The sequence below is a fragment of the Cyclopterus lumpus genome, chromosome 16 (assembly GCF_009769545.1).
Source record: "Cyclopterus lumpus isolate fCycLum1 chromosome 16, fCycLum1.pri, whole genome shotgun sequence".
Taxonomy (NCBI): domain Eukaryota; kingdom Metazoa; phylum Chordata; class Actinopteri; order Perciformes; family Cyclopteridae; genus Cyclopterus; species Cyclopterus lumpus.
The window spans coordinates 10,488,129-10,514,305 of NC_046981.1; the positions used below are offsets into that span (position 1 = coordinate 10,488,129).

General features: G+C 42.3%; 1 protein-coding gene across 2 annotated transcripts; it reads right to left on the minus strand.

The window, feature by feature from the left end:
* Window positions 1-136: 136 nt before the first annotated feature.
* Window positions 137-25,115, minus strand: atp8b2 (ATPase phospholipid transporting 8B2). Of its 2 annotated transcripts, XM_034554075.1 has the most exons (30): window positions 24,915-25,115; window positions 22,871-22,938; window positions 15,658-15,716; window positions 15,414-15,527; window positions 14,328-14,426; window positions 14,138-14,199; window positions 13,944-14,016; window positions 13,556-13,626; window positions 13,377-13,456; window positions 12,939-13,097; window positions 12,765-12,853; window positions 12,400-12,596; window positions 11,884-12,004; window positions 11,429-11,516; window positions 11,000-11,034; window positions 10,742-10,901; window positions 10,447-10,635; window positions 9,625-9,740; window positions 9,180-9,344; window positions 8,782-8,893; window positions 8,070-8,175; window positions 7,336-7,624; window positions 7,004-7,187; window positions 5,178-5,401; window positions 4,986-5,069; window positions 4,252-4,497; window positions 3,993-4,131; window positions 3,484-3,614; window positions 1,446-2,036; window positions 137-1,365 (listed from the first exon to the last, which is right to left on the minus strand). In XM_034554075.1, the coding sequence occupies exons 2-30, from the start codon at window positions 22,893-22,895 to the stop codon at window positions 1,276-1,278; spliced, it is 4,098 nt and encodes a 1,365-aa protein (XP_034409966.1). In that variant the 5' UTR covers window positions 22,896-22,938; window positions 24,915-25,115; the 3' UTR covers window positions 137-1,275. The 2 variants fall into 2 exon arrangements, with proteins under 2 accessions (XP_034409966.1, XP_034409967.1); XM_034554076.1 differs by lacking the exons at window positions 22,871-22,938; window positions 24,915-25,115 and adding an exon at window positions 19,788-19,985.
* Window positions 25,116-26,177: the final 1,062 nt, after the last annotated feature.

Below are 26,177 nucleotides of genomic sequence, written 5' to 3' on the forward strand. Positions count from 1 at the left end.
ATAGTGTTTTTAATTGCCGGATATTTTGGCCTCATTTCATGCCCCAGCGTGGTCATTTCTACCTTACACTTTGGTTGCTACTTGAAATAACATGGACACAGTTTGATTCTCTCGTTTGAAAGAAAGGTGACAAGTTTATTGATCATCGTTCAACAGTACATTCATTTCTGGCCTTGTTTTTGCAGATCATGTTTGCATACTGCTGTGTTTTCAGTTAAAAAGCTACTTTGTTGAAGACTGCAGTAGAAGGGGCTGATCCTGGAACAGGTTTATGTTGTTCCACTGGTTATACTACTTATTATCTCACCCCCCAACTCAGGTAAGGGTCCACAATTGACAGTAGCATTTGCAACACAAATGGTATGTTGAACTTGATTGATGGATCAGGAAGCTTTAGACTAGAATGGTGGCATTGTAAAGGAGTCATTATCTCCTAACACCTTTCCTTCATGTGCAGACAAATTTAAAGCCCATTACTGAAATGACGGTTTGACAAATCCCCTTTTAATGTGCGTTACAGCGTTTTTTTCCGAGTTTCTTTGCACTTTGCTCAAGTCTAACCTAAAAGCTTGTGGTCGTCGGCCAACCTGCAAAGAGGAGAAAAAGCTTGAAGAGCTCGCTTTAAGTGCAACTCAACTTGACCATTATAAAACACATCAATATGATGCAAAATGAAAAGGAAAACATTTGAAGTAAAGGTATAACAAGTAAGAAACAAAATCAATGGGAGATAAAGGACCTGCAACAGTTTCACAGTGTCCTGTAACGTAAAGCACCGTTCTCACTGAGAACTATAGTGAACAAAAACATCTTTAAGAAAAAGGCCTGCACTTCACTGATTAAACGTCTTGTTATTCTGTTCATTCATTCAACCTATTGTTGATTTTGAGGGAAGCTCGGTTCTGGCATAATTTGAAAATTACAAGTGGAAATAATCCTTTACATCATTAATAGTAAGTTACCCGTTGCTGTAAATCTCATGATGTTCTAGTCAATCATGAACCGTACTCATATGCCGTGGGAACATGTATATCACCAATCAATCTCAATCCATAGTTGGACAAGGTCCATGTCATTAGGATATGCCACTACTGCCGATGATTTGGATTTATTTGACTTATTATAGAAGCTTCCGTTGGGAAACGGAGAGAACTGACAGTCTGCTCTCTATGCCTCAGTATCTCTCCAGCAAAGCACGCCACACATCCTGCATGTGTGTGCAAACATGTGATGGATAGTAGTGAACAAGTTATTCCTCGATTCATTCTGAATGTTTCACTCAATCTGGCTGGTTTCCATGGGGACAGAGGATGGGCGGGGGCTGTTGGATGCAGTGGCCCGAGCCTTCCAACCAAACAGAGCTTCCTGTTGGAGAGAAGAAAGGTTGTGTCAATGAGCATGATTTTAGAGGTGCTGTTATTGATACATGTATAACAGCAGCTCACCTGCACGGCGCCCAGAGTGATCGTCCAGCCTCCGGGTGAGTCTCCCCCATGGGGCCTCACTGCTGCAGAGGTAAGGACGCCTGCACTCACGGCCTGGGCTGAACCCTGAGGTGCAGCTGCTTCTGCAGCTGGTGGTGTTTGTGTGGATAAAGTGGGAACAGTCTGCGTATGTTGGGCTGTCACCTCCTCGATGGGCGTATCTTGTGAACCGCCCAGAACAGAGGAGGAATTTGAGAGCGGCGCAACAGACCCGGACACACAACTGCGTGCTGGGCTGCTTGCCCCTGAGGCGCTGGGAGGTGTGTGACAGTGAGTGTGAGTGGGCTTCTTCCTCCGGAGCGTGTCGATCCAGCTGGAGCTGTGTCTGGAGGCAAAGGTGGCCAGGGCCATAGTTGAGAGCCTCATGTTCTTTCCTGAAGTGATGAGCTCTCCAAATCCTTCCTGGTGGGCAAAGGCGTAGCCTGATCGCCTGGAACCCCCCCGAGCACCCAGACGGCCATCTGACACACTGCCCAACCCACGCCAGGCTCCGCCCACGCTACGACCGACCGGCTTTCTCTTCTTCTGCCGCACCAGCTGAGTGTAGCGCACCTGGAGAAGGAACAAACACCAAAGCGGTTTGGGGGTTTGGCACAGTTTTCTGTCCTTGAGCCAAGCAAAGTTAATGAGCTTCTCATAAAGAGAAATGATATCTTAACGGTTGCTTAAATCTTCAAATTTTCCATTGACGATTTTCTTTTTGCTCTTTTGCCACCTGTGGGACTTTTATTTATTTTTCGGAGAAATTCTCAGTCCAATGTCCAGTGTTCCCTGCTGCCAAACATTTAAAGACAGATGACAAACCATCGTGACCCAATTCACAATAAGCCCCACCTATAAATCACAAGAAGAGCAAATATGTGCGTAAATGAACGTTACTGCCGTTACTTTTTACTGCCATTTCGGCATCGCCCCTTATTATTAACTATTATCTTAAATAAGTAAACAAGCCATTTGATAAATCATTTGATGAATCACAACTTTGTTTTATGCATTTGTTATTGAAAATACACGTTAAACACTCAAAAATACCAAATACAGGCAACTAATTTTTAAAATGTCCTCTCTTCAGTAAAGCAAACACTTTGATATTACATTCAATGATAGAAGTACTACACATATCACTATTGTAGATATATACGTATATGTTTGATAAAATACAATGGAAGAGATCTGCAAATTAATTTGGCAAAACTAATCAAATCTTGTCTCACTGGTGGGTCCCGAACTAACCGGTCTTTGGGAATGACTGCTACATAATGTCGACCACAGCGAGTTGTGCTGGTTAGAGACACTGACGGACGCTGAGCTAGTCTACTAAAGTAACTTGAGTCATCAGGGGACACGGATTAAGTCAATATTTGCAGAGTATTCTAAGTGCACATGGCCAGTGACAGTAAGCATGGACTCTTCTGCACACGCACGCACACGCACACGCACACACAAACACGCACACACACACATACACACACACGCATACACACACACACACACGCACACGCACACACACACGCACACACACACATACACACACACGCATACACACACACACACACACACGCACACGCACACACACACACGCACACACACACATACACACACGCACACACACACACGCACACACACACACACACACGCACATGCACACGCACACACACACACATGCACGCTCACACACACACATACACACACGCACACACACACGCTCACACACACACATACACACACGCACACACACACATACACACACACGCACACACACACACACACGCACATGCACACGCACACACACACATACGCACATTCACACAAACACACACACACTCACACACACACACAATTGTTTGTACCCGTGCAGTTAATCATTGGCTGAGACCAGTTTCAGTGACTTGTTGTGAAGATGAGACATTGACACATGTTGTAAAGAAGAAGATGGACACATCGGGGTAAAGATGGACACATCAGGGTTAGATACTTTGTGTTGTGTGTGTTTTCTTACCGTGTCTGACAGCTGCGGTTTCAGGTCCACCTTGAGGAAGCGGAATGCCAAAACTGGAACTATACATATTGCTGTCGCCAGCGCAATAGTTAACCACACGACTGGCTGCAACAATGTGCTCTGGGCACTACCTGCACTCACAAACGCACATATACAAACACAAACATTAGCATATATGTTTCAGGAGTTCACAGCATTTCACAAATACTAAGAACACATGAATATTAGACATCTTTACATGATGATCTCAACGGTAGCGTGAAATGATTTCAGCAGGTGACATTATGAAGATATTATCTTTCATAGAGCCAATACATTGTCATATTTTAGCTCGTTACATATAGAATAACAGGTGGCAGTTTTATTGCTTGCACCTTTACATTTTTAAGGATAATTATTTTGTTCTTTATTTTCATTTGACATTGTAAAATACTTGATATTGGGTACAACAATTAAGTTAGTGGTTCTTTCTGTGTGTGACAGACAAACAACAAGAAGAGGGGACCGACCTACAAAGTGGAACTGATTGGGAAAGATCTTGAAGAGGGTCTGACTGTGCAGAGCGAACATGATGGAGAAGAAGGAGCCCAGAGAGCCCCACACACACACGTGGTTGATAACAGTCCAGAAGCCCGTGTCAAGAGCGATCTACAGAATCAGACACACATGCAAAAAAACTGCACAGTTAATACACAATGCTGGGTCAGACAGGAGTGAAACACTGAGGTTGCAGGCTGTGACGAACGCCCACGATCCGGCCTCTCTCACCTGTACACTGACCACAATGACCAGGGCTGTCGCCGTGGTGACTGCAAAGGTCTGGTAGTCAGCGAGGGGCACTCCTGTGCTCTGAGTGGCGTCGGACAGGACAGCACAGGGGACAAAAAACAGCACCACTGATGTGTAGATGCCCTGGGCGATGCAGATGAAAAACTCTCTCTTGTTGAACAGGAGGTTGAGCTGCCCGGGCTCATACAGTTTAGGATACTCCAGACTCCTCTGGTCAGGAACATCCTACAGTAAGAGAAGAAAACAACATCTGTTTACCATGTTCCCCATCTTGGTTTGGCATACATGTTAGAGGCACTTAACACAAAACACTGCTGATACTGACGGGTTATTTGTTCATGAACCAAAATGTTGGACACGTTAAAAGTTCAACCTTATGACGACGCTGGATGAAAAAACTAAATTATTTCAATGTCCTGAATGTCATAATGAATGTCATGGCAATCCATTCGGTAGTTTTTTTTCTTCTAAATTTCAAACTCATTGTGGCATTATAGGGGCAGTCTACACAATTTGATGGCAGTTATGAGTAATACCCGTCGATATATTTCATTGTGGTCCAAAGTGGTGGATTGACCAACCAACAGACCAACACTGCTATCAATTTGTATTGTACTGTCGTCATGGCAACAGCAACTGAGAATTCACTTACATGCCGGTGGTTCTTCAATTTAATTGAAAGAATACAGCGTGCACAGCATGCTTGAACAGACCTGGTCGAATATCCCCATGGCCAGCACAGGGAGGGAGGTGTAGACAATGTTGTAGAGAGTGATGAAGTACTGGTCATACACCGTCTACAAGAGAGAGGGGATGCACACAAAAACACAGAGAGAAAATCATGATTACAATCTCCCAACCCGATTGTTGACGTGAAGATGTCCTCATGAGCTCTACTCTCTGACCTGTGCAGAGAAGCCACAGAAGAAGCCAAACCAGAAGTGCACCATGGTGAAGGCAAAGTTCTTGTAGAAGAAGTAGCAGAGGAAACGGCACATGCGCAGGTAGGACCAGCGGCCGTGGACCAGCAAGAGACGCTGTAGGAAGCGGAACTGGGAGAAGGAGTAGTCACTGGCCAGCACGGCCTGGATCCCCTCCTGACCTGAGATACCAACTCCGATATGAGCACCTGGAGAGAGAAGGACAACGAAAAAGTTACATAAATTAGGAAAAACTAGACTTTTGTTTGGGCTTTCTTGTCGGGGTTTTGATAGTGAATTGTGTCCATAAAAAGAGACACATACCTATTAGAAACATAATTCATGTGGATAAGATAGTGCCTACTGTGCCTTGCTACTTTGCCTTTGAGAAATGAGATCTGTAAATCTAAAGGTATTGAAAGACTAGAAAACGACTCACATGATCACAAGCCAAACACAAGTTTAGTTTACAGGATAACAACGTCTTCACCGATATGCAGCAGGGCTGTCTTTGACAAAAGGAATTCTTAGTCAACAAAAGCAGCACTTTAAATCGTGTGTTGACCAGAGATTTACTCATTAGTTTCTCGGAAATTAGTCATTCAGCATGAAAACAGAATCAAAAAGGACTTAAGAATTCTTAGTAGGCTCAGACCAAAACAAGTCTACTAATTGATTAAGAGGGGGCAATCATAATATACAGATTAGGGTGCGGCTGTTTGAGTGGTTTCAGTGATATATATATATATACATATATATATGTATATACCCAACTGTCAGAGTTGTAAGTTAATCTCAGTGATGAAAACATGATAAGGGAAGTTCTTTCAAGACGTTTGGGACAATGACCTGGGGTTGACCTTAGATACAGATGTTTGGTGTTCAATTGGAAAAAAATCTTCACAAAATCTCTAAATCAGTGAAAAACAATCTCATTAAGTTGAAGGTGTTACAATTCCCCCCTAGTGAGAACGAATAGATTAGGCGCTTGTTAGGCTCAGATGCGTGTTCGTATTTCAGCACTTGATTCACTATGGGTAAAAATGGCTTATGTGCTTGTTGAAAATAAAAATGCTAATAAGTAATTTATTAAGAATTAGGAAATGAACCTAAAGGTAACATGCCTCAGAAAAAAACAAATGGCAATTTTGATATTTGAGGAGCATAAATCACAGGAGGTGAATCCAACCCACCCATCACTGCTGAATTGGCTGTGTTCCTGCTTTTTACTTGCATACATTTATTTGAAGAAACATGCACATGAAATACATAAGCAGGAAAACCCACAAGGTGATGCAACGCTTACAAAACACAGACTATTACAAACACACTTAGAGAAACAGAACAATTGGTTCATGGCTTAACCAAACCTCTCTGTTTGTTTCCCTTTTAGGCAGCTTTAATGTGACAACAACATCATTCTGTGTCCCGTTGTTGCAACTCTTAATGAAGCTATACAATGTTTGCACTGAGTGTAATAGTCAAAAACATTTGTTTTAATGGCTGCACAATTTCATCAAATGGAAATATTCAAGATGTCTGATTTAAAAACATTTGCATGTCAGCAGGCTTTAAAAGGACACTAATCACATTGAAGACACTAAGAAATGAGTTCACTAAGAAATGAGTTCCTTAAATAATGAGGAAAGTGAGACACATTTCCACACCACCTTCGTCACCACTAGTACCACCATGTTGATAAACAACTTCTGCTGAGAACTGACATTGCATAAAGGTATGAAGGACATCCACTTGGTCAAACCCTACTCTCTCTCCTCTCAGTCTATATCCTCAATGATTATACAACTCACTTTTGATCATGCTAACGTCATTAGCGCCGTCTCCTATAGCCAGAGTGACGACCTTCTTGTGCTTCTTGATGACGTCCACCACCTGAGCCTTTTGCAGCGGGGTGACTCGGCAGCAGATCACCGCTTTGCACGCGCACGCTGTCGACACAAACTCTGTCTCCATGTCTGCTTCTAGTGCGTGGGCCTATCAAAGAGCAAGAGAGAGTCGAGAAGATTTAAGGGGTCAATGTTATTTCAGAAGAATATGGTTCATTGATGCAAGTTACACATTTGAGAGTTTACAGTTTAATTCTTGTTTTGTGTATGTGTGTGTGGATGCGTGTTATCAATACCAGACTGTGTCCGTTGATTACGAGGGCAAACTCTCCAAAGATGTTGTCCATTAGGTTGGAGGGAGGAGGAGGAGGAGGAGAAGGAGGAGGAAGAGGAGGAGGAGGAAGAGGAGGAGGAGGGGGAGGGCACTGCAGCTGTTTCCCTCCGCCTCCTCCTCCTGTACCATCTCCTTCTTGTCGTTCTCTGAAACCGTTACCCATGAAACATCCCTCCTTCCCCTCCTCCTTCCCCTCCTCCTTCCCTCCATCTCTGCTTCTTGACAGCTCGATCATCCTTTCCCTCGCCCTCCTGGAGAGGAAGACAAACACACTCCACATCAACATGGCTCATCTTTGACAAAAGAAAAGACAGAACCAAAACACAACATGTGATTGAAGAGGAAACAGGAGCGATTAAAGAGAATTGCGAAACAGACACAGCTGAGAAAACAAATCAAACAGGAGATTACAAAATAAGGACCCTGAAGTTATTGCTGATGTTTTAACCCTTAGAAAACGGCTAAACTTGGGTTAACCTCTGTATATTGTTCAGTAAGCTATGTTAAGTAAACCTACCCACTCCAATCATGCATATACCTCTTAGTTATTTTCTGATCAACACCTGCATTTTCTGATTTTTACTCTGTGTTAATCCTAGAGTGTAGACAGACAGACAGACAGACAGACACACAGACAGACAGACAGACAGACAAACAGACAAACAGACAGACTGACAGTCAGACAGACTGACTGACCCAAGCTCCTGCCGTACGCTCTGGACAGTGTGTCCACTGATGATGAACACCTCGGTCATATCATCTGTCAGCATCTTGCAGGAATAGCCTATATTGACAGCTGTCTCTGTGAGAGAAAGGGAGTGGGTTACTGAAGTGTAGTTCGTCGTTTCAGCTGAACATGTTGAGGATTCACGATAAAGACAGATTGATAGCTCAGATGGATCAAAAGTAGAGGTGAACATGCTAATATTTTCCTTCAATGTGAGAAAAGTGATCTAATTTCATTGCCTGCATGTTTTTTACCCCCACAAAGCATTCACATAATTGTGGCTGGCACAAGGACCTGGTCTGGTTGATGATTAGTATTCTTTTGTCAAAGGAACAGGATCTTGATATTGCTTTTCTGCTTTTCAATAGTTCACAATAGTTTGGTGGTCCACTATCGAAAAACATGCAAAACAAATGTTAAGATGCATGCTGGTGAAATTCATGTTGAATCTCATTGTTCTTCACTAGAAATCTGCCGGTTTGCCTTGTTTTATGTTGACCATTGTGGTGCATTTCAGGTGTGTTTTTTCAGATCAACGTGGCAGACAGTAAGCGCATGACTGCAGAATAGATGGAATGCTGAATTAACCTTTTCTATCTCTTTGTTTGTGTGGTGCTTTGCAAATGATGGTGTTTAAAAAAAACTGTTTAAAACAATTGTGTGCAAGTGTATGTGTCTCACCCTGCTTGTCTCCAGTGAGAACCCAGATCTTAATGTTAGCCAGAGAGAGGACAGCGATGGTCTCTGGGACGCCTTCCTGCAGCTTGTCCTCTATAGCTGTGGCCCCCAGGAGCTGGACACACGGGCACACACACAATCATTCCAGTTATCATACCAAATCGACAATCAGTGAATTAACATCCTGTACTGAGAACATGTGTTGTATAGCTACAGTAAAAGAGAGGAATTTGTTTGGACAATACAGCCAAAGAAACCTAAAGTTCCCATTTTAAAAGTGCTATTTTTATTCCGTTTGCGAAAGGAAGTCTGCATAAATGGTAAGAAAATCAAATGGCTTAATGTTCCGCATAAATAAAATAAAATAAGACAGACACTCTCTCTCCGGCCAAGTCACTAACCATCATGTCTTGTTCTATCTGCTCATAAGCGGCTGCCATTCGGTCCTCTCTGCAGCTGGCGGCCTTCTCAGCGCAGCGGTGGCTCTCTGACCACGCCTCCCACTCATCCTCTGACAGGTCCCTGTAGGCCAGCACCAGAGTCCGCAAACCATCGGCAGCATACTCCTAGAACCAAATATACGGTATACGCGCAGGCATGTACAAACATAAACATAGACACACATTCTGACAGGAGGATACACATTGGGGGAAACAATGGAGTTGTAAAGGTCAATGGCACCCTATTCCACTGTCAAGGTCCAAATACAGGCCAAACATATCAACGTCTGCCAAATGTCAAGTTGATATACTTTATCTCAGTACATGATTAAATACTCGCTTGAGCTATTTCCAAGTTTGGAGACACTAGATGGCAGTACAATTGCATCCATGTGTGTTTACTCACATTGAGGTGGTCCGAGGTGACATTCATCAGTTCCTGGTTACAGGGGTGGAGTCTCTCCAGCAGCACAGTGTCAGCTCCTTTACAGTACAGACGGATACGACCCTCTGGGTTACGCACTAAGTGAAATGAAGACAAAATACTTCAAGAAATCCATACAACTCCATACCATCACCTCAAACCCTCCTCTTCTTAGTCTTCAATAAATGTCATTCCTGCATAGAGTGGTTGACATAAGCCGACTGTTGCTCTAAGGCATAAACCTGTGCTCTGTTGCAAGACCAAAGTTGTGACTAATTGCCAGTGATTTATGGTCAGTTTTCCAACACCATACTAGAAGACGAATCTCAGAAAAACTGGAATCTCACTGAGGGATAAAAACATGACTAATAGCCTATCTACTGTCTGTTTAAATACATATTTTGGATTTAAACCTAAAAAGCTCAACTCATCCGATGTGTCCACTGCAATAAAAGCCAGTTCTCGTTGTGTTAGTATAAATCAAAGTATAAAAGAAGGGGGCAAATCATCCAAGACTGGATATAAAGTGATTTTCACCCAACATAGTGTTTTATACTGCAACAAGGTGCTCATCATTGTAATCTAAAATGAAGAGAAAAATAGGGAGAATACATGCTCCACGTATCAGTCCCCGCTAAATAATATGTGGGAAATGGTTTAACTACAGTCGTTAAATTGCCGATAGTAGTGTTTCATATTCTTATTCTTTTTTCATCCTGATTTATATTATACATCTTATTTTTTAAATAAACACCAAGCCATTTCCATATTTTTTGTAAACTGAACATGATGATCCCTGCACACCTATAACAGACATTCTCTTGCGTATGTTATTGAAGTCCAGTATGGCAAGCAGAGTGTAGGTGACAGGTCGTCCCATCTCCGTCGTAGTTATCGTCCCAGGTGTTCGGGAGCGAAACACGAAGCCGAAGTTTCGAGCTGCCGTCACGAGAGCCCCCTCATCTGGCGACTGAGCCTTATAAACCAGCTCTCCTAGGCCGACAGATAACATGATGAGAAATGTTAGACCAACAATCACAGACTGATGGTTTGTCGGTGTCAGTGTTTCGACCTCCTACATTCCCCGTCCCTCGCTCACCCTCGCTCTTCTCCTCACTCATAACGGTGTGACAGAGGGAAAGCAGGCGGAAAAACGTGTGAGCGTGTGCGTCTCCCACTTTCACTGATTCCAGCAGGGTGTCGTCATAGAAACAGAAGTCCGGGTCCGCCAAGGGGTTGAAGGGGGTGAAGTCCAATCTCTGAAGATAAATAGTGAGTCAGGGACTCTGATGATATGGCACAAACTAGGTGTACACACGTATGTATATGTATGAATGAGTGTGAACGAGTGACTGACCTTTGGCCGAGGTCCCAACGGGTCCGTTCCTTCCCCTGACAGCAACACACACAAGTGTAAGACTTGGTTGTGTACTTTGTGTAGGTGTGTGCGTGGTGAGTACACACATTGGCCACTTTATAGTACACCTGTACAATCTAATACAATCCAATACAACTGAACAGGTCCATAGAGTCAGATTTTATGATACCTATAATGTTCAGATTTGTTGACACTGTCATAAGTTTGTAAAATCAATTAAATGTTAAAGCACTCAGGTTATAGTTAGTGATGGTATTGTACTGGACTGCAGAATATTCAGAGGCATTTCTAATATTCGGAGCCCTCATGTATATATGATAAGGCCAAAAATATAATGTAGTCCATTACAGCACTCTTTTCTTGAATTTGTGTGTGTGTGTCTGTGTGTGTGCGTGTGCATGCACTAACCGTAAGTCTGTCCATTGATGGAGCACTTATTGAAGCTCATGATGTTCTGAGTGAGAGTTCCAGTCTTGTCACTGAAGATGTATTCAACCTGAAGGAAACATATTAAATGGTTACACTAAATCTTTAATTACAGTGACAACGCAATTGCTGTAAAATACTTTGTAAAACTAGAAATAAGATTAAAGTTGATTTTTTGTCTGCTTGAACTATAAGCCCAGGAGAGTGATGCATCCTTCAGACCAATATGTGAAGCTTTCTCCTCTCTGAATTGATCTCCCTTTTAGTCTGAAGATGCATTTAATTTGTATAGTAAGAAACAAAAAAGAAACAACAGAAAATTAGCAATAGAAACTAAGACGAATGTGGGACGGATTGGCAGAGTACACGATCAATAAACATGCGTGAAATATATCAAATATCAACATCACACACACACAGTCAGTGTGGATGCCCACCTGGCCGAGCTCTTCGTTCAGAGTGGTGGTCCTGGCCTCAGCTGCCGTGTTACACTGGGAGCAGAACATCTCCTGGTCCCAGTTAATGAAGTAGCTATGGCCCAGCCGGATCACCTCCACACTGACACACACACACACAGGGGACAATTGGACATGCTCACAACAGAGAGGACGACAAAATGATACGTAGAGCAATTAGTCACACATGCACTAGTCAGGGAGCGGTGAGTGGAACAACTTTAAGTCTACGAGGTCGGGTGTGCAGGGAAATGGGGGAGCAGAGGAAACAATGTCCAGGGCTTCATCTGCAGCTCTCTTACTTGAGAGGGAATCACTGTAGACAACATACACAAACAATGTTAAATAAAGCTTGATAATATCTAATATAAGTGCGTAATAAACACACTATTTGGTTGAAAGAACGGTATGCTAAGACATGAATAGCATGACAGCATGAATACCACTCTTCTATACACGCTTTGCTTTTTTCACACCATGTCTTGGACTTCTCCTCACCTCACATACAGAGAGATAGGCACCACTGTGTTGAGAATGATGACGTAAGACCAGAAGGCGAGGAAGGCTGAGAACAGGAAGTTGTCCACGGGAGGGTCCCAGGGCAGATAGCTCTGAAACAGGGAGCCCACCTCTCTCTCCCACACTGCGTTACCCACAGCCAGGATCACACCCATACACACTAGGAAGCCAAAGATCTGACAGAAACACGCAGATGGAGAAACTTTAGAATCAGACTAAGCAGGAGTACAATCCTACTTTACTTTACTTTACTCTATATATGAAACAAGACTCAAGGCACTGAGCTCATGTCCTGAAATAGTGACTGTGTGAGCCATGAAAGTGAGAGGTTTGGGGTGTCCTACCCAGAGGACCAGAGTGTTCATCAGGCGATCGATGCTTGTACGCTTAAACTTGGTGCGACCGCTGTTCTGCATTAGCTTGGTATCTGGGCCTAAAACAAAAAACGGGGAAAGTTAGACCTGCTATTCACATTATAAACACACTTTCACACACAAAAATGTACGGACACACACGACCTGCGAAGATAACCAGGCCGTAGCAGGCCTCTGTGTTGCGGAGGACACATCCTCTTAGCAGCATGTTCTGGTTCGTCAGGGTGTATTTCTTGTCTCTCCAGTACAGAGTCCCACAGAACCGATCCAGCTTGTTGTTGGGGGGCTCACACACCACCTCACCTTCACAAACACACACACACACACACGCACACAAACACACACGCACACACACACATATAAATAATATGCTATATCATGGATGTCCACCAAATCCAATTACAGTATTAGGTTTGTTTTCCTAGCTGTGTGATATAGTGTTGAATTAATCATCCAAGGCCGTTAACACCCACCCAATGATTGAAACAGACATATTTCATAAGTTGATAAGATGATAGGCTGTTGTTCAATGCTGGCAGAAGATGAACCAAAAACAGAATAAGAGGAGGAGTTTCAAATCACCGTCGAATGAAGCCAAGTTGTTCTGGTTTCCAAGTTCAGATGTCACTGAGACGGACTGACGGACCTTCATATTGGTCTCTCTGCAAGATAATACAGCACACAGTGATTTAGATGGAGTGTCCCGTTTCCTCTGCAGATTGTGAGGTACTGTGAGTCGATAGTAAAATGTGTTTCCTGACCCATCCAGCTCGGCTGTCTCAATGTAACAGAGTCCATGAGGTTCGCTGCTGGACAACAGGAGCAGGTCAGCCTGAAAATAGATACAATATCAGAGCACCCACTGCACTGACGGTAAAGGAGTATTTGCATCTGCAAACAGGTTAGTAACTAACAATAGTAGGTAGCGTCCCCTAATAAGGACCATTCTGTTCTGTATCAGTCTACAATACAGTGGAAATGAACACATGCATATTCAGATGGCTGCAGGCTGATCTCTGAACAGTTCACTGCTACAATAGGTTGGTAGATAAAGTAGTCCTACTTGAAATGGACCCTGCAAGACTACTGGTCTCTGTGTGGTTGTGTGTGTGTGTGTGTGTGTGTGTGTGTGTGTGTGTGTGCACTTACTGACACAAACTGGTTGTTTTCCAGTTTAGTGACATCACCCACTCGAACATTCATCCACTTTTCATTCTGTAGCCTGAAACAGAGAAACGGAGAGAAAACAGTGAGTTAGAGAAGCAAAGAAATTGTTTTGCGATTTTAGGAAACTTTGCAAAGAAAAACTGGACTAAGATGCAAATGCTTGACAGGAAACTCACAAGCCACGGATGAGGACCTGAGACTGGCGGTTGTTCACTTGGTTGTCGCTCTTATGACGAAACTGCAGGAGACAAAGATCAATATTAGCTTTACATGAGCCGAGTCGAGCTTTAATCGGAATAGTCAGGTGCCGCTGTTCTTTATTTCACAAATATATGTAAGAACATGAGAATTAGAAAACATGCTCACATAGTCATCTGTGGCATCCTTTACTGCGGTGATGCTCAGCACCAGAGCTAAAGGCACAATGGTAGTGAACCAGGAGAGGGAGGAGATCTGAGGTATTAGCTACAGAGACAGAGAAGGTTGCTTTACAGATTAGTTTGAAAAGGGACATAAAGTGCAATTCAAAGACAACTACATCTGGCCTAAGCTACACAGACCGCTCAGCATGTGCAAGTGGAAGCACCAGGGTTGTACAACTGACTACAAGAGTTTATAAAGTATATATTCCCTCACCTGGGATTAAAATATAACAAGACTAAGAGTCAGCCACCATAGGAGCTCTGTGAGGCTGCATTTAATGTCAGCATGCTAATATGCTCACAATGACAATGCGAACAGGTATAATTACATTATTTTCTACCATGTTTAACCCAAGTGCAATACACAGTACAGCTGAGGTCGATGGGTATTTCACTAGTTTTGCAAACATGTTGTCATATATCCATGTAGTGGACACATTGTCCAGCTGGTGCCACAAGAAGAAAAGTCAGAGGATCACAAAGACTGTAGGATTCATTGTCTGGGGACAATATAAGTTTGTAAATTTTTTACAAAGAGTTGTTGTGACATTTCAATCCTGATGAAAGTTGTGGACTGACATCGCAAAACCCTGCTAGCATGGTTTAAAATCAATAAAAGGCTGAACATCATAACTGAAACCTTTTTGCAACTTGTGATTGATGAATTGGGTTTGAAAGGTTTCACATGGACATGTGAAACTGTTTGGTCGGATGTGTTTTCTAGAGCTGTGCTCTCAGAGAGCTGTAAAGTCATAATGCATCTTTTATAAACAGCGTCACACATTCTTACACAATTTCTTGAAATTCAAATTTTCAAAGTTTCATATGGCCGTCGCCTGTTATAATACTTTATTGTCACCTATTCATTTCATTGAATATCTGTGTTTCAAACCGACAATAACTTTCTGACGCTGTAACTCTTCAGCCTTTGAAGTTCCAGCTGCACCCACCCACACACACTCTCTCTCTCTCTCTCTCTCTCTCCCTCCATGTGACACGCTTACATCGCCTCTTGACCTCCTCTACTCACCTGCAGTATGAGCAGGAAAAGGAAGTAGGTGTTGGCTACTTCCTGGAACTGCTCAAACAAGTTGACGGGCAGAAAGGTGACAATGTTGTACTTGGATGTCATAATGCAGTTACTCTGGATGAGGAGGAGAGAAATAATGATATGGACTATCACAATATTTCAGTTGAACTGCTTCAATGATGAAAATGTTCGCTTATCTTTTATGAACATAATGTATAACATGGACAGGAGAAAACGGTCTTACCGCGTACTGAAACTTTTCGTTGTACTCTCTGTCATTGGCTCGGACTCTTCTCTCCTCCTCTGAAGAAACAAGGCACAACATGAGTCATTATAGGATGACATCACAACTAAAATAAACAGAAAGCACTGCATCTCTGTGTCAAAGTGGATAAAAGGACCAATTGTAAATCCTTAAGAATGTCTATACCAGTGTACAGAGACCTGTACAGAGAAAGAGAGTGAAGGAGACAGACAGTCCACTATGCTTGTGCATTTATTATTAAATCAATGAAGCTGGAGTAGTGTGCTGGAGGTTGATTCATTAGTATTGGATCAGACTCAAACCTTGTGTCTCACACACACCAGAACTAATAATCAGACCAATTATCCCTGATCTTTAATTATCTACTGCCTGTCTCTTAATTAATGATGCAACACACAACCACAGATGTGCATCTATGAGTCAAAGTGCTGAGACCCATTACAGGTATTCACAGATGAAGAATAACATCCATTACACTTGTGACTTAAATCTACAGAGAATAGAAGGAAAAACAGCCACATATCTACCCCTCCTGACACTGCTTTTTATCCTCATGCTGTTTTTAGGTTTCTGTTTATGCTGAAGCAAGATCGTTTGGGAGTTCCCCTACATCTCCACCAGGCCTGTCTCCTCAAATATTGACGAGACTGCTTTTTAAATGAAATGAGTGGCCTGTTTTGCACAGGGCTGTTCATATGCGTATTCGTGTGCATGCACACACGCACACACACACACACAAATGTTTTGCAGAGACGTACTGTAGCTCTGAAACCTCAAAGTCCTCAATACACTTTTGACTGAGAGGCAATGAGGCGCCACAAGAAGGGACATCACACAGCAGAGGTCCCATAATCACATGCACGCACAGAAACGAAGACCATGTGGTTTCCTGTTTCTGCAGCACTGTGAAGCCCCGGTCTTATCTTTGTTTCTGCTCTGACAAACAAACGCAGGCCACTTGAAGAGATACAAAATAACTCCTCTTTGTTGTTACACATATAATACAGATTTGGCCACAACTCCAGACGACTTCAGATCAGCTGGGCTGTTGTCACAGAGGATGACTTAGAAAACAAATCATTTCTCTCTTTGCTTTACATTCTAAGTTGCTATCGGGTGGAGAGTTACGAGAAGAATGAACGAATGAGTGAACAATATCCTCGATCACCTTGTTTGTTATATTGCAATATTGATACGTAATGCATTTCATATACTGTATCTTAAATATGTATATTAACATACATTTAGTTAATATATTTTAGTAAATTTTCTGTTCAGAAACGACAAAAAGGGTGTGCTAATTACATGACAAATCAAGGTCATTCCTCACGGTGATGTAACAAAATATATGAAAGAATTTGCAATACAGCTTCCACCGTAGAACTATAAAATAAATCACATTTTATTTATTTCAACGTATTGTTATTATTTACTATTTATCCCCAGTGACATTTCCACACACAGGAGAGACGACGAGAGAGAAGTAACAGAAGAAATATGTGAGTCAGAAGAGTTATTTCACATGGCGTTCTCCACACAGAGAAAAGGTGGACAGCTTAACCAGAGCGTTTAACCAAGAGACTCTTATAAGTTCATTCTTCTCACGGGCAGTTCAAAACCAATATGTCTCATATGTTCAGAGGCCGTGGCAAATATAAAAAAAACCTAATGGGAACTGCCACTCTGAGACAAAGCACAAATGAGCATCACATCCAAAATAAAGGCACAGACAAATAAACGATCCAAGAGGCCAATATGATCAGCATCTTAACACAATAATTCATTGTCCAAAAAGTATGTTAACAGAGAGGAAATGAGCTGAAACGCATGGTTTAATAACCGCAGATAAAGTCCCTGCACACACGTTTCTCTTTTTAGAAGATGAGAAAAATATATCGTGGTTTTTTCTTTGGTGAAATCACTTCACCCTGAATGAACTGAATTCAAAGCTGCAGGAAAAAAAGATGCACATTTTTAAAAAGCTTTCTGCTTTTATTTATTTATTATCAGAGTATATATATATATATATATATATATATATATATATATATATATTATTTATAACTCATCCAGTTCCAGTTGAAAACTGACTGATTTGCCAGTCAGTTGTTGACTACAGACTCTGATACAACTGCTAGGCGACTTCAATATACTGTATATGGCACTAAATCAGAGAGCAAGTTAGACATTAATGTAATGTTCTGGACTTTAGCATGAGGAACTGGACCTTGTTTATCTCTCTCTCTCTGTCTGTCTCTCTCTCTCTATCTCTCTATCTCTCTATCTCTCTATCTCTCTATCTCTCTATCTCTCTATCTCTCTCTCCCTGCTGGTGGTATTTTATATGCTCTCTCTTCTAAACGCTGGTTAGCATCACAATATCAGATGTGTCTGATCTTGTAGGTGCACATCTATTCTGTTGAACCTCTTCCACTCCTGTCCCTGATCTCTCCTTTTCCTCCTGGCACCTCTCCCAGCTACCTGAAGGTCGTTACGTTGCTTTCGGGGCAAAGTGTTCACCGGACAGATCTGTCTGACGGGCAGCAAAAAACCTGCACCCCTCCACGAAGAGGCCAAGATGCTTGTGCAAGGTAAGCACAGAGACACTGAGGCTTCCAGCATCTGATGTCAGGACCAGGCAGCGTCGGTCCCAGCTGTGCAAGCTGACCAACCCAAGCTGAATGCATGAGCATCTTTAGCAAACTGCCCATTAAGTGTTTAATGTCTCTGACAGATTCAAGGGCATTAGAAGACCTGACGCAGAGTAGATGCTACACAGCAAGTCTGCATCAATCTATAAAGCTCCATTACTGGGAAACTTTCAGTTGCAGGCTTACTCTGTGTGAGCGAAAGGTTTCCATAAACAACTGGGACATAAAGGAGCACATAAATATAGATTCAAAATAAAATATTTAACACCATACAATCGTACACAGAAAGACTGACTGGCTCAATTTCTTTCCTTCCTGTCGCTTTAAAACGCTCTATGGCTGCGCACGTACGGATACGTGCCACAGCACACAACCTGCTCATGTCTCTGTGAGCAGCACACAACACCGTGGACAAAGACTGAAGTCATAACAATAATGAGCAAAGAGCTGTCTGAGCGATGGGAAATGCTCTCGTCATTGCAGTGACTGAACGGAAGGCAGGATCACATTCTGCGCAGACGTGATCATCGCTCGCCGTGCCTGATTTAATTAGATGAAGATGGGATGGTAGAATCATCTGCAGTCATGCTTGTGCGTGTGTGCACACACACACACACAATTATCTAAGTAGTTGGAAAACAATGCGGGTGACACAGTGACAGACTGGTGGGCTGGAGGTCAATTCAAGGTGCTCATCCAGGGGGATTTGTGATAGTTAAGCAAAGGAATGAGGATACAGATGAGGTAGTGCAGTGACAGTGCAGGCTGGCGCCTGGAAGATTGATCAGTGTCTCAGCAGAGACAACAAGGACACCATCCTAGTTATTTATGCACAATTCAGATTCAGATAAACTCAGTTTTGTTTACACAAATGCACCATGAGTCATAATCAGCGCTAAACATCAGGAAAACAGGTGACAACTTTGAGGCACATTATACAGGTTGTCTCTTAATATTGGGATATATTGCTGAAAACAAGAAAAACAAAGGTGACGAAAAAGGTGACGAGTATGAAGAATGAGAATTATTGTTATTTAACTGACTAATGTTGAATGCTGATGTCTAATAAACACAGTGAAAAGCACAATATAGAATACTTATAAGCTATAATATAGTTTAAGCCAATTAGGCCTGTAATACACACTCATGTAATATGATGAGGTGTACACACACAAACACACACACACACTGTTCAGTAAAGAAATGGGGCCAGCGAGAGGAAGAAGCAGGAATGAAACTTGGACTCAGTTGAGATGAGGATGAAAAATTATGTTTATTTGAGTTGGAGTTTGTGCAATCAACAACCTCCTGACCATGACAATGATGATGACATGACGACGACCATGATGATGATGATGATGACGATGATGATGATGATGACATGTGGCACAGTCATTATATCATAATAATATAACAAGCTAAATTAAATGCTGCCTTAACTCTCACACAAACTCGTACCTGTCCACCTCTTTTGTGATTTGGCTCCATTCAGTCCTTTCTGTTTCTTTCTTTTTAGGGGAAGAACGAGTGGAAACCATTTCTCCGGGATTTCTTTGGGTATCGTCATGTTGACTTGGTCGCCGTCTGGCTTGTTGTTCAAATGTGCGCTCTTTCAATGACCGCCGCATCTCCGCAAGGACGCGGGGATGAAGCTCCGATCCCAACTTCAGTCAAGTTGGATTAACCGCGCAGCGTCCCGTCGCTGCCTCTCTGGCTTCCTCTCTCGCCGAACGCGCGCAGGCGCACGCGCACTCATCTCTCTCTCTCTCTCGCCGCAGAAACACTGAGGTCATTTGTTTTTCAGCAAACTTTACAGTCGAATACGCAGAGTGCGTATAGTCATATTGATTATAATATGTAGGTTGTAGACTTATTGATACCTATCCTAAAGGTTGTAAAGTTGTTATATCATGGATGACGCACACACGCAAACCAGACGCGTTGTGTCAATGCTGCGCCACAGCAGCCTCATCCATCAACTGACGCACCCATGTGCAGAGTCTGCACCGTCAGCTTTTAAGTCTCATCCACAACATAAACACTGTCCGCTGGAAACATTACGTCACCACACAGGCTTCACGGCGGTTACCACGACAACGCTCTCTGCAGGGTCCCCTACAGATGAGCCAGTCGCCGAATGAGGAAACTGGGCGCCATTTTGGATCTTTAAGTGTGAGCAGATTGCAGCGTGGCTGTGGCGTTTAGAGCCAACGTGGCTTGTGCAGTTGCCCAGTTTCCTGCAAGTTTTCAGAGCGAAGGCGCACTGCAGTTGGCGGGCCAGGCAGGTGCTCGTGCACGTGCTGCGCGGCGAGCCTCGTGCTGTGCACGCTTTTACGCACATTTCTTATATGCATTCCCCGGCTGGGCGTTGTGGCGATTTGCGGAATACTTATTTAACACACGCACGCATACACACACGCACACACACGCACACAAACACGCACAAACACACGCGTGTAAGTATTCTTACACGTGTATTCTTAAAATACTTAACTAACGTGTAAGAATACTTAACTAACAAAAGGTGAGAGAGCTAAAGCTTTCATTCCCACCTCTACAGGTGCACATGTGGCTGACATGTTCACCAGGTTAAGTATTGTGACATGTCGCCTACATTTAAGATGTAATGTAATTGATTAGGGAAAATGATTGGGTGATTAAAATACTTATTTTAAGATTACAGGAACACATGATAGGCTATATTTAGGTAGCACTTAAATATAAATGTAAAGATGATATAAGGTTGTATGATATTTCAAGGAAGTTTGGAATGCCCTTTTGTTTAAACTTATTAAACATTTGCGTGTTTGGGACAGGACCTTTGCGAGATTATTAAAACACACCTTATATTGATTGAAGCTAATATGACCTATTTATAGCGTGATTTAATTAAAAATGTAATATAATTACATATGCACATTTTCCTTTTTCTGTTCATTATGAATTAGGCTCCATGTTCAATTCTGTTAAACCTTATTACTAAAAGTTAAAAATACATCCACAGTAGCCTATAAAGATGCATGCCAACCTCCCCCTCAAAGTGCTCTTCCCCAATTTCATTTAACACATTTAATTGAGATAAACTACACATCTGAATTAGTGAGGGATGGGTTAAGAGGTCAAGGGTAAAGTTAGTCCAGCTTGCAAAAATAGTAAAAGAAATCCAGTTCATGACATTTTGTTGTGCTTAATGAAGGGTTAAGCACTTCAGGATTGCCCCAATCACACAAAAGCATGCTGACAAAATAAAAACAACATCATTCCAAAAATAGAAACACATTTATTGTACTGGTTTTGTTTCAGTAGATTGTGATAATCATGTTGGCATCAAAGGTTTTTTCAATAAATGAACTAGCGCAATTTTGTGACCTTATGATGAAAGCTTTTCTCATTTTCCTCACCTCATGTTTTGCAGGGTCAACTTCCGGTTTCACTCTAGATCCGCCCCCACGTTATGTCACACCAATAAGGGCATGCAATTTTGATTAGCCTATGTGGTTTCACCCAGTTTCACAATTACGGCTCGGGATGAGTAAGCCAGACCGTTTGCTGCAGCTTTCTTCTGTCTCTCTCCCCCATAACTTTCAAGTAAAGGCATAACATATCCACCTCAAAAATAAATGAATAGCATCCATAGGAGCCAAAACCCAACTTGTATCAATTGCACACTGCAACTACAAGCTGTGTATCAATTCACACATATCCAACATGCAAATAATGATGACAGTATAGCATAAAAGACCAACTTTACAATCAAACTTCACATTGTGACATAAAACTCCAATTAATGAGGCCCCTGCAATGCGTCACTGATGCTTTGATCTACGAGGCTCTGTCCTCCAACCCTTACCTTACGTAAAGGCCCATCACCGTCTCACTGTGGACTCATTTGCACGTGGCAATTATATGCATTTTGTATCCAAACTGAGTGTGGATATTGCACGATTAAATTTACAACTGGCATTATCATGCTGTCTGTCTGTAGTTCTCGCTTGAGATCTGTTTGAGTTTCTCATGACAAGTTTACTCTTCAGTAACATGTGTGTATTTCCCTGGTGTTTACATTTTGAAGCAAACATGAGAGGCATTTGAGGCATTTGAAACATGAAGTTATGTTGTTGTCTTTTTCTTTTTAAAACCGAAGAAAAGGTCATCAGCATCAGTCGAGAAGAATGCAACTCCATTGAGTGTTTTTAGTCATAACCAGAGATGACATTGTTTATCTGGACATCAACCAATGTACAGTATGCATGCCTATATAATAATTAAATATGCTCAGCATGCTCTTAATGCATCGCTGAACAACCTCAAGGTTTGGAAAATCCGATATGATTATATCCTCCGTACATCCTGTGTGCATTGAGGTGCTATCTGACAACAATCCAGTTACACTTAGAGGTAAAAGTCCAAACTCTGAGGGGCGTTGTGAACTTTCCTCCCAACAGATACTCCCACCTCTTTCACCATCATCAAACTGACGCTCACTAAACTAGTTTACCTGAATGCAACAGTGATTAGTGTGTTGAGTGTCTGGTACTGACCCGGATGAGGCCTCTTTCTGAACATCTCCACTCTGCCGGCGTCCTTCTACTAGGGCCCATGGGATTGTCTGCAGAGGGAAAGAAGAGAGGCACTGAGGGATGAGGATGGTTGAAGTGAGGAACATACAAACATGTTTTTTCTTCATACCTGTATTGAAGTGATGCACTATTTATTTCATGTCTTTTTTGTTTTGTTTTCGGGGTGTAAAAAGCCAAGAGAGAAAGTGCTAAATCAATCAGGCATTACAACCACAGGACACACACACACACACACACACACACACCAGACGGTCTCTGGTCAGTTAGAGCCATAATCAGGAAATGACATTCAGCAGAGAGCTGCATCTGTCTCTGTGGCTCACACAGTGTCAGGGGACTGGTGGCTCGGGCCAGATCCACTGTCAGTCTCCTCCTACAGTGGATGAGAAAGAGTAATGGAGCGGCATTTTCCCCAGCACTCTTATCTTCTCTTCTCACTTTCCGCACATTTATGCTGAGCTGTTAATACTACACACCTCACTGCTTTCATTCACTTTTTTTTATCTCAGCTAATGGAGGGTGGGCGAGATGAGGTTGCAGAGGCGTTATACATCCCAGCTCTGCTTTGTCGTGCATACTAGGTACAAACAGTCCGGGAGACAGGGGCTCGAGGCAGTGAACCTCCAATCAATACTCCTGAGAACGAGCCTCTCTCCATGTGAGTTGGGCCGATCAGCTTTCAGCTACAGTTTCCATCATCGTCTCTTGCCTCGTCATACACTCTTCTCTTGAAGCGCATGCATACTCACTTTCTACACTGTGCACTAGCTCTTCGTGGACCTAATAGAGACTGTGGAATGAGAGTTTGCCATGTTTTCTCGCCTCTCTCCAGTCTTTCAGGTGTCACATCTCTTGCTCTCGTTCTGTGGCTGCCGTCTTGTATAACCCTCTAGTCCTGCAGTGCCCTGATGAAATAAAGCTGGCACAATGCATGTCTGAGCACCTTTCCTGCCCTCTGCGGAGAATTCCTGCCATCTGTCTCACTGGGGTCTGGCTGATGTTTTTAGAGGATTTGGAGCAGCAGAAATCCTTGATGTGGTGTGAACTACAACCACAAATCAGTTCCTCACATCTTAAACATTATAAAGAAAAAGCATACATTGCTATAATATTCCTGTAGTCATTTGGTTACTTTACTTTGTATATCATTATATAATGTCCTTGCTCTGAGGGCAAGCGCAGGCAAGTCTCCTTCATAAGAAAAACCTCACATATATTGATATAGATCCATGTTGATTACATAATAATATGTTTGTCAATGGTAACATCGGGGTTCTTTACAGGTGTGTTAATATCTGCTTCTACTGTGTAAACAAATAATATTAAAACAATATTATTTGTTTACACAGTAAAAGCAGATTATACGTATATGAAATCATATGTACATAAACCCAAAGAATAGAATTGCTCCAATCATAAGAAAAAGCCAACCAATAAATTTAAACAACAAAAGACACAGATGACTCTAACAAAGTGAAGTCATTATGCACTGTAAGAGTTGTGTATTTCTTGAGGGGGGGGGGTAATCTCTTCTGGTATACAGAAATGGAGTTGTGTGTCATAAAAATGAATTATATGTGTACTCTTGGTCCTCTTCAGGAAGAAGAGAACAACAAAAGACATGATATAATTGGCCGGTCAGACATTTCTTAAGGATAAATTGAATTATACCCCTATTAGTCCAAATGCTCCGGGAGACAACACAGGACATGCGGTGATGCCTGCGGTCCGTACACAGAGACATGTCTAACTTTCACTTTGACTTTGGGAAATGTTGTGACTAATAAAGGCGACAGAGAGGTTTAAGACCTGAACTAAGGACTGTACAGTATGAACAGAGCAGCTTTAATGTAAATCACATTGCCTGGCGCAGTAATAAGAGCTGAACACACAATGAAAACCGAGAGAAACATCAATACTTTCCTGCTGATGAAGAACTGGACTGCATGCAACCCGGCTGGCCAAGCATGGTGGAGGGACAACAGTTCAGGAAACAGACACCTACCTTTTCAAGTTGGCGTTATAAAAAGGTTTCTGGTGGAGACATCCTCGTTGCTTCCCTCGCCGAGGTTATGGTGAGGTTTCCGGCTTGAACTGGACGTTGGCCCCGTGATGGGACACGGTCACTGAGGCGGGCGGGTGAAGCAGGGACCCGGGATGCGCTGGAGACACCGTGTCGAGGTGAGGGAGGGTTCGGCTCCGGCCAGGGGAGAGGAGAGAGGAGAGAGGAGAGAGGAGAGAGGAGAGAGGAGAGAGGAGAGAGGAGGGGCTGCACCTCCGGCTCCTACACCACCTCCATCTGAACCTCCTGCACTTGAGACCTTAAAGCACATTCACTGAGGATCTGACATTTGCTCTGGTGGTGTTTTCCTAGTATTGTGTGCCCACTGTCTGGAAACACAACTTTAATAAAAGCAAACAAAACAGTTGCATTATTTCAATATATGAGGCATGTTCTGTTTTTATCTACACATAAATATATGAACACACACTTGCCAGCATCTGTTCAATTCATATTGGAATATTCACTGAAACATTGTTATCGGAACCTACACCTCATTAAAGATTCAACAATTAAGTTGTAAACAACATTATTTTGTTTATACTAGATCAAGTATTTTATTATTATTTTCAAACATACCTATCCAAATACAAAAATAATGTTATTGTTTAATAATATGGTAGCATGAAAAGATATGCTCATTGACACAATCCTTTACTGGTGTAAGGAGGGGAGATGGAGAGATGGTCTCATTTTGCTTTCATTATCTTTCTTTCCTGTATTCTCTGTTTAAGGCTGAGAATGTCTGGGTGGTATTTTGAGAAAAAAGTAGGCTACCAAACACTATTGACATTGACAGTGTTTTCTTGTCGTTTTCTGCTCCAATATTGCTTATGAATTTATCACATGGTTTGTTGTGACATTGTTAATGATACAGACCACCAGTTCAATACAGTCTTGACCTTTGTGAACATGCCCCAAATGTCACATTATTACGTTGTAATGAACCTATTTCACCATCTTCTGACCAAACCAATCTAAAACACTGATGAGAGGACTCACATATTCACAATGTAGACTTGTGTGTTTTGCAGTGGCTCTCTGAACTGACCCTCTTTTTATTACGTACAGGAGTAGAGTAAACATCATAAGAGACTTAAAAGAATAAGTCAGACAAACAATCAGAGTGAAGCATTGAAATGTAGTATTTATATAGAAAACTAAGAGATATAGAAATAAAGCAACACTACGTGTGTGTGTGTGTGT